This window comes from Oxyura jamaicensis, chromosome 1, assembly GCF_011077185.1.
Source record: "Oxyura jamaicensis isolate SHBP4307 breed ruddy duck chromosome 1, BPBGC_Ojam_1.0, whole genome shotgun sequence".
NCBI classification, from domain to species: domain Eukaryota; kingdom Metazoa; phylum Chordata; class Aves; order Anseriformes; family Anatidae; genus Oxyura; species Oxyura jamaicensis.
The window spans coordinates 84,250,787-84,264,411 of NC_048893.1; the positions used below are offsets into that span (position 1 = coordinate 84,250,787).

Genomic DNA, 13,625 nt, shown 5'->3' on the forward strand with positions numbered 1-13,625 from the left:
AAACCCCTTCAGGGGCTTTTGAATGGTTGCTGCACAAGAAGGTCCTACGACAGAAGTGCTCCCTGCATCTGTTAAGGACTTCTCCAGCAGTGTGTCACACCTTCCTAGGCTGGGGTTTTGCTGCGTTGCTCTGTGAGTTCAGTCAGCTCGTCTGGGGTGGGAGATGTTTCTTCTACATAGAGGGCAGCTTTGGTCCCAAACTCAGAGATGTGAGGCAGGCCAAAGGCAGGGTGACTTGTGTTTTCCTTTCGTCTCAGGAAAAAGACTGCTCTGCAGTTTCTCCCTCTGTTGCCTGCAGTCGCCAGACCAAACGCTGTGTTCCTACCCTGCTCTTGAAACTTTTGAGTGACCTCATCTTTGCCTCTCTAACGAGGGACCCAAAATGTCATACTGCCAAAGGCATCTTCCCCAGCACATGGCAACAGGATCGTTAATTGCACTGGGACGGGGGGAGCTTTTCCCTGTGTTTTAGATGCAAGCTGATACAGCTTGAAGCTTATTCTTGTTCTCTCCCCAGCCACACATATTTCTGCATATTTTCCCTGGAGATTTGGAGATGCTGAACACATGAAGCTGAGGGGTTTTCTTTCATCCCTTTCACACCTCCCTCACTTCTTTTTCCCCTGGCCATTTGCTTCCCTGCCTTGCCAGCACTGTGGAGTGAACCTGTACCCTGGCCTCTGTGTTTGCGAAGTCATGCTAGCCCAGCCTCCTGTGCCGCTGACTCTCAGGAGGTCGCTGCTAGCAGGTGCCAAATGCTGCTGACTTGCCAACAGTTCTTGAGGGTACTTGCAAAGCAGAGAGAGTCCTCCAGAAGGCAAGGCGGGGCAAGAGCTTGGTTTCATGGTATGAATGACCTTCCAAAGAAACCTTTTTTTTTTTCCTTTTTTTTTTTTTTCCCCCTAATTATTTTTTCTTCCCTGTGGTCCTGGGAGGTCAACATTCTTAAAATAAATACAGTAGGGAAAGGCCCTCTTTCTGCACTCTACTCCAACCATGATACTCCAACCCATCCAGCAGTACCCAGACACCTTGCTGAGTACAGCTGCCTCTGGAAAAAACATGCTGGGGATGATCTTGCAGTAAAAGGGAAGGTGCCCTTGTGCTTCAACAGCATAACCATGGTGCTTTCAGTAGAGAGCCTCTGAGTCCCCTGTGGACTGTGACCAACTGCCATCACGGTGATACCGACTGGTGGTGGTGCGTCAGCTGTTCATGTTACAGACTGGCCTCTTGGTGTGAAGTGGTGATGATGGAAGTCCTCGTTTTGCTCGCTAAGCTGTCAGCTGTGTTGATTTGCTGGTCCTGCTGGTGAACTCTGGCAGAGAGGTGTGGCAATGAATGGGAGCTGAGAACATTTTCAATCCTCTTAAAATGAGTCAAAGTGCCCATGTCTTTGATCTTTGCTGTGTCTGGTATATTCTGAAGCCTGTCAGGCTTGCAAACCTTCTAGGGGAGGTAGCAAATGTGGTGGCATCTGTCTCTTCCTCGTACCCAGTAGGGAGGAAAATGCTGGTTGTGGGTCTGGGCCCTACAGGCTTGTGTCATGCTGTATGAACTACCTACATGAACTACGTGCTGGGAAGGTAGCAAAGTGTGCTGCTTGGAAAAGCAATAGTGCCCCATCAAAAATGAAATTGAAGTGATCTGTTGCCAGAATAATTACTTGGTCATGGGAAAATGGAGATGCTCTAAAAGAGGCTTCGCAGCCAAAACATTGTTCTGCTGGCTGGTTCCCTGATAGATAGGGGACACAAAAATGGAGCATCTGTTCTAATTAGTGATGGGAGCTCGGAGCATCAGGATCAAAGGAGAAAGCTGTGTGCAGAATCAAGCTAAGATCAAAGTATCCTACGTACAGGAAAGGCCCACTCCTCCTCCTGCTGACAGTGGTGTATGTACCCTTCTCTACCTCCAGGCATGCTGCTTACAGGGGTGCTTAATTACGGAGTAAGGAAGAGATTGCACATACAGGAGAGGGCGTAATGGCCGTCGTAATTCAGCTCTAGTAGAAAAAGAAGATTTGGTGGCGATTGATTCTTGCTGCCTCTTACAAGTTATTAAACTTCTCTGAATGCTTAGAAAAGATCAGGATTATGTACCTTGTCAGAAAGAGACCTTTTACAACATTTTTTGCTTGATTTTTCTCACCTCTTATGTGTAATTTGACTTACTAGGCTGGGCTGTATGTTTGTGCATATATCTATATTTGCATTTATATCTACACAAGGGAATTTAAGCTTTCATTCCTTAGGCTGCATTGAAAAACCCTTATCCCAGTACTTATGCTAAATTTGAAATCTCTTCCTCCCTCTCTCCCCTGGCTTCTTCCTATTACATTAATGCAAAACCACATTTCTTGCAACTCCTAAATATGAAATGCTTAAATAAGTAATGTTTGGTTCAGTTTTCCTCCTAGGTGTCTTCCTGAGCACAGTGGCTGTCGTGTGCATGTGTCTTTGTGTGCAGCCACCTGTGTTTTGGGCCATGAGTATTGGTGTGGAAGGATGCAGTAGACAGACAAGTGCATGTGTAACCACATCACATTTCCTAGTAGTCTGAGAAGACAGACATTGAAGCCCCTGAAGAGGATTTGATCTTTTCTCTTTCAGCTGTCTCCTTGGGAGAGGAGCTGCACTGTAATAATGCCTCCCCCTGGCCCCGGTGCTGTGTTAGCACACCTCCCTGTTTATGCTGGTGGAAGAGGACTTTGACTACATTTTGTCTCCTGCCTCCCCTGTCGCCTTGGTTAAGCTTACTTGTCAGAAGCGGTTGTATGTGTTTTCCCCACAGGTGCCACTTAGCTTAACAAAATGAGTCCTTGTCTTTAAGTGCTGCCTGCCTCGTGTGCATCCTGGGCCAAAGAGCAGCTGACAGGCCCTGGGATGCATGAGGCACAGGCAAGCCTAAGGAGCTGCCTTGCCCAGTGCTTCAACAAGGCAGAGACAGGACAGCGTGGTGTCAGGAGGTTGCTTGTCTTGCAAGCCCAGGTTCAAAGCAGTTCCCTTGGCAAGAGAAATGGACAGAAACCTCATCTATTCCTTAGTTTTCCCCCCTCACAGAAACAACTCCGTGTCACTCAGTTTAATCTGAATGCTGTGGTGCTTTGGAAGGGGGGAGTAGGGAGGACGATTATGGGTTCTGAAGGCTGCTACAGGGTGACAGTGGATCACTGGAAGAGAAAAGGGGATAATACGTGCTTTCTTTCTGTTTTGAAATGGTTCATAAGCACATTGGGATATTCTCAAATGTCTTGAGAATTATTTTTACAGAGAGGAAATTATGCATGCTCTATTTAATTATTTTTATTATTCTGCAGGATGTTTACAATCAACTAATAGCAAATATTTGGCGTGGTGGGAGGGTGATTAGGTTTGAAAATCACATCATCATGGTGATTGAATGATTGAAACTAAGCCAAATTTGCAAAAACAAACTTTTCCAGAAAATTTGCTGTTAGTGAATACTCACGCTTAAGTACTACTTTTCCTGAATTACAAGAACTTGAACCTATAGGTATTGCATGGCGAGGAAAGTGGAGGAATGGGGCTGAAGAACATAATTTGCTATTCCAAATCAGATGAGAAGCTAGGGGCAGGTTTTCCTGTCATGGGGAGCATCTCATAAAAATTACGCTGAAGATGGCAGAAGAGTTTTCAGCTCCACGTTAGAGGGTGTAAATCTAATAAACGCCCAAATTACTGTGTCTCCCTGCACACTGCTTAGCGCAAGGATGGTGATAGGACTTGATGAGTAGTCATGCCAAGGTAGGCTTGAAGAGAAGATCTCTTGCTGAAGTCGTGCTCAGTAAGAGATATCTCGTTTCTGGTCTTTGGGCTACTGCAACTGCCTGGCTTGCCATAAGGAGCTCAGGAGTCCAAACTGTTGACCACAGAAGCAACTGGAAGGCAGATGCCTTGTAATAAAGGTCATGCTTTTTACTGGGCCTTCAAATAATTTACTTCTGCTTGCTGCTGACAGCCTTTCATAGGAGATTGATGGATTAAGCTCTCACCAGCTGTTCTGTGTCCAAGCACCTAATTCCTTCGGATTTTAGAACCAGAGCCAAACTGTTTCCCTAGGAATTTCCAAAATGTTCCATATTTTTAAACATGTTGCAAGCCTGTGAGGAAAGTCAGACTTCTATTTTCTGACAAGAAACTCATGAATTTCACTCAGAGATTTAAGTTGTCATTTTGTCTGGTTCTATTTTGAAGCATTTCTCCCAGAACTACCTGAAGCTTTAGGGGTAGCAGTTGGGGAGGAAGGAATGGAGTTGGGAAGTCTGGAGAAAGTTGCTGAGGATCTGCAAGGTCCCTGTGTAGGATGTACAAGGTCCCTCCAGAGCACTCAGTCCAAATCCATGAACTCATCACAGCCTGTTCAGATGCTGCTAACTTTGGATCTATAGAATCTGAAGCTCAGTGCTTCCAGGCTCTGAGTGCCTCATTTCTCCACTAGACAGGCTGAGAAGGATCCCAACAGACACGTGTGAGCGAACGCTCAGCTTTTTCTCAGAAACTAGCCTGTTCGATTTCTTCAGAGTTCATCTGGAACCATATTCTTTTTCAAGGAGCATTTCACCTTTAGTAAAGGTGAAATGAAAACTTTGCCAGCAGCTCTTCCTGAAGTCAGCAAGAGAATAGGGCAGTCCTCAGACTACGTCCTGGTGTTAGCAATACTCTGATATTGCCTTGGGGCTTGAAAACTTCTTAGCATCTCCTCCAGCAGCCTCCTACATGTATTGAACAGGAAGATAATGAGCTGGCATGTAGAGAGACGTCTAGAGTCAACATTTTGGTTTTGTACGAGAAAGTGGCTTAAAGAATTTTAGTGCTACTCAAAACAGTGCTGGTGACTCCTTGGTTAGTTTTATTTGACAAGATTTTGGCAGTAGGAAAGGAGATATTTCCCTGTGTGACTTGCAGTCTAAACACTGCAGCCTTGAGCTGCTGCACTGGGAAGCTGGGACTTGTCAGACTTTGTGCCCTATCCAGCTTGTGTGGAATGCAAAGAAGTGAATGGTGGAAATGCTGTGAAATAAAGAAGATTGGATCAGATCCTCATTTTTTTTTCTGAGTAGTCATTTTTTCACCAGCTAGGAAGAAATACCTCGCCTGGAAAAGATTTAGATTTTTAACCCCTTAAATTAAAAATAAGTGTTTCTCTTCATGCTGGACTTCAAAAGGAGAAGTTTGGGGAGATCTGTGTTTCTATTTTAAATGATGTGTTCTCTCTTCTTACCCCTTGGTGAAGCCTTTTAGACTGCAGTTTCCTCTTCTGTTTCAGTAATGTCTGGTATCATTAAGATTGATGGGGTTGAAAACATATTTCATTATCTCTTAAACACAGCTTGGCTGCTTTTACAACTCTTTCCCTGTTGCCAAAACAAAGCCTGATGTTTTCAGAGGCTCTAAAACGAGAGTGCTCTCACTTGAAAGGATGGCCTATCTGCATTTGCTTCTTGAAGAGGTCTGCATGAGAGCAGCCTGATCTGTTGAGGGACAAATACAATGCTTTAGGTTGAAGTAATTGGTAAGGGACTGCTGTGTAACAACAAGATGCCGCAGTCATGACCTGCCTGTGCATGGTGCCACGTGAAATGTTCAAACTGGAGTCCTTCTCCTGAAATGCTTCAACTGCATGTCCTTCTCTTTCTAGGTATGGTGTGTCCTCTGGAGGTGTCAGTCAGTTCAGGGAGTATCCAGGTTGCCCGAGGCCAGACAGCCGTATTGCCCTGCACCTTCACCACTAATGCTGCTCTCACTAACCTTAATGTCATCTGGATGGTCACTCCTCTTTCTAATGCCAACCAGCCTGAACAGGTAAGTCTTTTCTTACTGGAACATGTATTTCTTCGGAGCTTTCCTTTCCTTACCCTTTTGGCACTGATCTGGATGTAGTCTATTTACAGTGCTGAGTCTCTGGTTGCCCCAGAGCATTCTCTTCATTGCTAAACATTCTCTGCAGATCTTAGATGAATCTGATTTATTCAAAGCTTTGTAAATTGATTGTGTGCATTGTGGCCTTCGCTGGATGTGTGATCAGGTTAGATGTACGTGTTACAGTTTGGCTGCCTTGTACTTTTGGTGGTTTGTGTGTTCAAAAGAGCGCAGCAGAGATAACCCAGGTTTTGGTGCACTGGATATGGGATGATTTGAAGGATCTGGAAGCAGCTGCAGGCTTAAACCTGTGAGATCTCTGTAACATGATCTCATAGACTTGCTTTTTCATTGCCTGTTGCTTTTGCAAGGCCTTTCTTACAAACATTAGCAAAGGAGACCCTATTATGTTGGGTACAAGAATCATAACCTTTGAGCTGCTGGCCTGGGTTTGTCCACATACTAAGAGGAGAAGAAGCCCATTGCTCTGAAATGCACCAATCTTGGGTCACACTGTCCCTGTCACATTTGCTGTTCAGTTGTGTGATTCAGTGTCCTGCACCGAAGAAAACTTGCTCCTCAGGGACTTGGTTTGGGTACAGACTGCTATAAAACTATTGGATTGGTAGAGGCTGCACAGACTCAAGGGTTGCATTGCTTATTATTCAGTTCATCCTAGCGATCCTCAGTGAGCAGTTTCAAATCATGGCATGACATTACTGGCTGACACCCAAAATGATACTGTCCACCAGGCGGATGCCTTCCAGCAAAGTACTTACTGACCTGCAGAGTCTCTGCTTCTCTACATCAATCCTGTCTGGATGGGTAATGACTGTTATATGAAACAGGGTGGTATTACCCATCCAGCTATGCCACAAGACTTGGGTATTTATCTGGTCCGTTTGCTTTTGTAAACATTTTTGTTGACATAAAACAGGCCACTGACTGTGTTCCTCCTTTAGAGAAAACACTCTTCCCAAGATCAGTCTTTCTGGGTCTACTGTAGTATATTGATGTTTGCTTATTCAGAGATCCTTTAGGAAATGGTCCTTTCAGCTTTCAGAGCCCATGTTTTGCTTGCTATTCTCCCTTCTTGCTCAACCTCTGCAGAGTGTTATTTGAGTCTTCCTTTCTTTTCCAGGTTATTCTTTACCAAGGGGGTCAGATCTTTGGTGGTGCACCCCAGTTCTATGGGCGAGTGGGGTTTGCTGTGACAATGCCAACCACCAGTGCCTCCATCTTCATCAACAACACCCAGCTATCAGACACTGGTACATACCAGTGTTTGGTCAACAATCTTCCTGACCGAGGCAGCAGGAATATTGGAGTCATTGGACTGACCGTCTTGGGTGTGTGTATTGGGATTATGGGGGAAAGGGGAGGAATTGGGGCATGGGAATCCTCTGTGTATGATGATTCTCAGCATAAAAATACAGTGGTGTGTGCAGCCCATGGGCATACTGTGGTGAGGGATGGGTTGGGTTCTGAGGACTGTGGGAGTTTGCAGGACACATACCCTCATATGCAGATGTATATATGAGAGGTTTAAAATATGGTAGAGAAAAAGCTTTTGTGGCAGGCTTGTGATGTGGAGTTGCAAAGAAGCATGAGTAAAGCACGCGTGCATCTTTGAGAGCAAAGTGGACTGTAAGAGTTTTGTGCATAGTGACAAGAGAAGAGAATGGATTTTAGATCTTTGCTTCCTTTCACAAAAGGAATTAGTACTGGGTGCTCCCTATGATGTTAAATATTACAGAGCGTGTGCCATTATAAGGCTATGAAAACAAAATCCAACCACAGCACATTCTTTATGCAGCCCTGTTAGTTGTTGCTACCCTTGCTGTCCCAAACATAGAAATGTTGACCCTTTTTTTTCTCTAGGTAGGGCTGTACAAGTAGTGGGTCCTGGGAAAGCAGTTGTCTAGTACCTTGATGGACTGGCTAGTCAGGAATCTTTGTGAATTGTCACCCCTCAAACCTTAAAGGGGTTCCTGTCTGCTACCTCCTTTCTGGGCTTTGTCTGATTCTTGTCCCCTATCAGCTCATGCCAATTTCCTCGCTTTTCCCTGCAGTGCGTGTCCAGAAAGAGCCTGTACTCCACTGTTTGGTCATGTTTCCTGATCTTCTGTCACTTTCCCCTCTTCTCTTGTAGTTCCTCCTTCTGCCCCACTTTGCAGAATCCAGGGGTCCCTGGACGTGGGCAGCGATATCACACTGACCTGCAGCTCGGAAGAAGGCATCCCCCGGCCAACATACCTCTGGGAGAAACTGGACAATGTTCCCAAGTTGCCCCCAACTGCCACACAAGGTGCTCATTTTGTTGATTATCCTCTTATTTCCAAGGTGGCAGCCTGGGCTTTCCTTTGTCTGAGCTGCCTGAGATGACACAGCTCTTTGAGTGGCTGCCATCACTTGCATGGTCACTTGTTTGGAACGAAGGTTCCTGGAGTGCTTGGAGTGTTTTGGACTAGGTATTCATCGGTGGCCATTTAACATTTCATCTTATTTTAGTACAGAACTAATGTTCCCCGTTAAGGAACAAGGGTCTGGTCAAACACAAGACAGAGAATATGGTTGCCAGATGTTTGCACATGGTTGGAGATTTCATCTGCCAATTCACCTGAATTTTAAACCAAATGCAAGGCTCATAGATTGAAAACTGGGAGAAGGGAGGCAGCATTATCCCACAAAAATCCTGCCGTCTTTTCACGTTGAGATCACTGTGCTCTGATACGTTAGGCTGGAGCTGCCTTTTAGACTTGTGTAAAAGCAAGGCCCTAATCAGAATGGGTACTGCCAAGCCACAATCCCATCCATGACATTTCTTAGCCTGTGTCCTGACCAAATAGAGAGAGCAGTACTTTTGCTCTTTGTCTTGCTGTATTTTAAGAATACACGAGAATTTTAGTTTCAGGTAATTCCAGAATGAGAAAAAAATGCAAGGGCAGGGGTTAGGAAGCCCACGGATGGGAAAGCAGGGTTGCTGTGAGGCACGACTGAATTTAGCAGGTAGGTCTGTGTATATGTAATTGCACATCTCTTCTTTCCTCCCTTCTCTCACACAATGATATGAGTCCCAAGCTTTCATTTGCAGAAATTCATCCGTAAGAAGAAAAAGAAACATCTAGTGTAAGCTCCTTAAGACCTAATCTTGTGCATGTGTGCACAATGCTTCCATCTCAAGGTTATTTCCTAATTTATTTATCTCTTAAGAGTCTCACACATCAATTCTCTATTTGCTGGATTTGCCTTTTCATGGTTTTCCTCAAGCCCAGGGCGGGGGGATTTAAATCCTTCTTTTCTCTCTAACTAGACCAAGTCCAGGGCACTGTCACTCTCCGAAATATCAGCACTGTGTCCTCAGGTCTTTACCAATGTGTGGCTTCAAATGCCATTGGAACCAGCACTTGCCTTCTGGACCTACAAGTCATTGCACGTAAGTATTTTGCCAAAGGAGTCTTGGTCACCTGCTTCTGTCTTGTGACAGTAACGCGTGTAAGCATGTTTGCTGTGAGCCACCGTGTGCCTCTATCAGAAGATCATTTTACTCTGGAATGGGGACATCGCCTTTCCCCCTTCCAAGCCACATAGCTTCAAATGTTTGCAGATGGCCACAGCCCAGCTCTGATTTCTGCTCCATTCTCTGTTCGCTTCTTCCCACAGCCCACCCCTGGAGCATCGGCCTGATTGCTGGAGCAGTGGCCACAGGTGCTGTTGTGCTTGTTGTCTGCATTGTGTTGGTGGCCATAGCACTGTTTTACTGGAAAAATAAACACAAAGAAGAAGAAGAAGAAGAAATTCCCAATGAGATAAGGTAGGGGTCAGGGAAGACTGGTGGCAAGGAATCTCTGATCACCCAGCAAAAGCAGCAGCTGGCAGGAAGGCAAGCAGAAATCCTGCTTTTACTCATCTTAGGTGTGTTCCCCTGGGCCAGGGGAAGGTCTGTGTATCTGCTCAGAAAATGTAAGGAGCAAATGAAGAATGGTAACTACAGATTTTGCTTGCCAAATTACCATTATCAGAAACCTCACCTTGGCACTGTTAGCGCCACAGGAGAGTTACTGTGTGTATGTGGTGGGGATCCTTACCCACAGTATCAGATAGCGGTAGCTGAAAAGCTCTGTAGGTACAGCTGTGATGTTCTCTGGTGTTACAGTGTTTCCCTCTTGCAGCTTCCAGAAGCTTCCTTGAGGATCAGCTTTGTTGATTGTACAAGTATGGTCATACTGACTGGCTGTGTAGCACGAGCGGTTCTGATAACTGCTCTTTTTGTCTCCTAAAACATAAGTGGGGGTCGCTGCCCTCGGTGGTAGGCACACAGAGCAGTTAATGTGCAACAGAGGTGGGTCCTGCAAAGAGGGATGAGCAAACAGGCTCAGGAGTGATGCCAGTTCACATTGGTGCTGTCTTTCACCTTGAATCGATGGCATTGCCCCCAGTGGAGGTGGATGGGGGGGGGGAACGACATGGGAATCAGAGCATCATCCTGGTTGTACCTTCATGCCCTCCTCTTCCCAGGGAGGACGACCTGCCACCCAAATGCTCCTCTGCTGCCAAGACATTCCACGCTGATGCATCCTCATCGGAGAACGACACCCTCACCTCCTCCAACACCTACAACAGCCGCTACTGGAATGACCCCAAAGCCAACCATGCCACAGACTCCTTCACCCGCTTCAGCAACAGCAATGACACCCGCCAGCCCCCCTTCTCCCGCTCAGGGAGCACGAGTGCTCGCCCTGTCTACGCCAATGGCGGCCACCCCTCCCCGGCTGCCCCTAAGACGCTGGTGGTGACGGCCAGCACAGCGCCATCCCCACAGGAGGTGGCCCGGAGCAATGGCTCCATCAGCAGGAAGCCTCGGCTTCCACAGACCCGCTCCTACGCCGTCAGTCAGGCCACGCTGGAGCGGATCGGGGCTGTTCCTGTCATGGTGCCTGCCCAGAGCCGCGCTGGCTCCCTTGTGTAGGGGCACGCTGGCAGCCATGAGCTGAGCAAGGGCCTCGTGTACCAGAGAAGCAGAGACATGGCCGACAGACCCTACTCCTTCCTGAAAGGCGGCGAGGCAGCCGGGGTGGGCCTCCCGAGGCCGCTGCCAGCCGTGCTGCAATGCCCCCCAGCTCTCAGGGCTCCACCATGGACGCCACAGATGTGCCAAGGCCGTGGGGGCACCAGGGGACCCTCCCTGGCTGCTGGGCCCCAGCCAGGACCCCCTCCCAGCCCAGCCTTGGGAGGGGGGCTTTTGTTTTTGTTTCCAGTTTGTTTCGTTGGGGGGCATTTCCGTTCATTTGGGTCTTTCAGGGAGGTTTGGGGAGATTATATATATATTTTTTTTCTGTTGTTGTTGCTGTTTTATTTCCAAGAGGACAACAGCCTGTGTGGGCAGAGAGGGCCAGGCAGGGAGGGGTGGCCAGGCAGGGTATACCTTGTTGAGGAGGCTGTGGTTCCCTCCCTGCTTTGCCAACCCTGCTGCTGGATGAGGAAGGTTGTGGGATGGGGATGGACATGAGGATTCACTGGCTGAGGTGGAAGCACAGCCGCCAGCCAGGCCAAGGAGAAGGCTGGGCAAGGGCACAGGCCAGAGAGCGTTTCTCTTTAATTTTATTTTTTTTTTTCCATTTTTCCCCTCACCTCTGACACACACACACGAACACATGTGCGTGCATGTCCTCCTTAGGCTGAGTGTTTTTCAGTCACCACCAGAGCCCTCTTCATGGATGTGGAGAGTGTTGGCATCTGGGTGTCTGCTCCTGAGAAGCTCTGTGAAGAGAAAGGGCGCAGTGCTGCTGGCTTGTGGCTTTTTTGTTTGTTTGCTTAATTTATATTTTATTTTTTATTTTTTTGAGTGTGGCAGAGCAGCAGGCAGGCCCTGAGAGGAGTCTCCTGCACCTGGGCTGCTCAGACTGAGGGCAAGGAGCTATAGCCCCTACAGCTGTGGTAGCTGTGGTGTTTGCATGGTGGGTTTTCCTTATCAGGCTGTGCATGGCAGGGCACGTGTTGTGTTTGGGGCCCTCACACAGAGTCACTACAGTTTTCATTCCCTCTCATGCGCACACACAAACTTCCCAGATGCTGAGGATGGCAGGATTTGTTTCTAAATCCCTTTCCTTAGATAGAGTGAAAGCAGGGGCTCAACAGAGGGAGTAACCCTGTGGAAGCCCATATTCTGTCTCTCTGCCTCACTTACTTCCCACACTGGTACTTGTGGCACCTGCTGGTGGCTCTCCCATCTCCTTGCAGTCAAGGAGGTGGCTGGGGCTGGCACCTGTCCTTTTACTTTTTCTATTGCAACTAAATAGCCTTAATCAAAGCCAAGGGTTGAAACCGCTCAAGGAACCTGGTGCTATTGGAGGACTGGACCAAAGGCTTGGACTCTTCCTCCTGGGAGAGAGACCTGGCTCAGAGGACCATGCCTGGATGGGTATACTTGCCCTCCCACATAACACCAAGCTTTGCACATGTAAAGGCAGTGGTCACCTCCAAAAGTACCAGAGACCTCTCAGATCTGCTCTTGGAAAAGCAATGTGGGTGATCACAGGCAACTTTCTGTAGCTCACACTGGGAAAGGGTCTGTTTAAGCCAAGAGTTTTCCTCGTCCCCCTTTCCCTGTCCTGGCACAGCTTCACTTTCCCTAGCAGTGCATATACCTTGGGCAGGGCCTTCTGCCTGTACTGTTCAAATGTAAGCACAGTCTCTGTGGCAGGAGGGGAAGAGGTGAGGTCTGGGATCCCACATATACACAGCTCCTTTGGGGAGGTTGGGGGTTCTTGGGCAGCACTTGGTTTGAAGCTTGGCTGAGATTTTGTGCCTTCTTTGCTTAAAATAAAAATAAAAAAGGAAAAAAAAAAATATGCAGCCTCCCTTCCTTCCCCCCTCCTGCACAACTCTGTCCAGAATGGGTGCAGTGGTGCAGTCAGGTGGTTGTTGTGTGCACGTACACACAGTTCACCAGAGCAGCCCTCGTTCCTGCCTGTCTGCTCTCTTTGCTGCTGGGTGGTTGGATTGACAGGGGGGAGAAGAGTGGCTTTTGAAACCCCAGTGTGGGAGAAAAAAACACACAACACAACGAAAAGCCCAGACACACACTTTCCGCTTTTGAAACAACCCCTGTGTGGCATTTACAGGAACACTGCCCTCAGCAGGCCCCCTCCTCCAGTGGGATAGCTCTTCTGGTTCCTACCTTCCATAAGACTGTTTGCTCCTCTTTCTTTGTTCTTTCTAATTGTCTAAAATTCAATAAAACTTTATTCATATAAAAAAGGACTTTTTAATGCCTGCTCCTGCATTTTTTTCCTATTAATTCTGTAACTACAATGAATTTGGCTGTTAATACTCAGCCTTGATATAGCTGTCAGTAAGCAGCAACCATGCAACCAAGACCTGAATCTTATCAGGCCAGCCGTTTTGGTAGTTCACCCGGGTATTATAGCTTTGTTTTGCTCATTCATAATACTCTGACACATTGCCCTTGAAGGTACAGTTTCCCAGGCTTGCATGATCTCTGCTTCTCTAGGCAAAGGTGAGTTATTTTATTTTATTTTATTTTTTGGCCTTTGGGGGTGGGTGGGAATCCTTTCTGCTGCTTTGAGTGATGCGGGGAAATATTTTGTTTAAAAATGCCTGAATTTCCTCATGTGTTTGTTTTCTGGTCTGAAATGTGTCATGTTCAACCCTGATCCAAAATCTAAAGCAGTCACTGGGAAAGCCTTCAGTGACTTTATTGGGTGTCTGAATATATTTGAT

General features: G+C 47.1%; 1 protein-coding gene across 6 annotated transcripts in view; it reads left to right on the forward strand.

Moving 5' to 3' along the window:
• Window positions 1–13,145, forward strand: part of IGSF11 (immunoglobulin superfamily member 11) — a 95,789-nt gene extending 82,644 nt beyond the window's left edge. For 5 of the 6 annotated variants that reach the window (XM_035314824.1, XM_035314827.1, XM_035314826.1 and 2 more), the window contains exons 2-7: window positions 5,662–5,825; window positions 7,024–7,231; window positions 8,035–8,190; window positions 9,196–9,318; window positions 9,546–9,696; window positions 10,401–13,145. In XM_035314824.1, the coding sequence (XP_035170715.1) occupies window positions 5,662–5,825; window positions 7,024–7,231; window positions 8,035–8,190; window positions 9,196–9,318; window positions 9,546–9,696; window positions 10,401–10,851 (1,253 nt within the window). In that variant the 3' untranslated portion in view covers window positions 10,852–13,145. The remainder of the gene's footprint in view (window positions 1–5,661; window positions 5,826–7,023; window positions 7,232–8,034; window positions 8,191–9,195; window positions 9,319–9,545; window positions 9,697–10,400) is intronic. The other variant, XM_035314823.1, reaches the window with a different exon arrangement.
• Window positions 13,146–13,625: the final 480 nt, after the last annotated feature.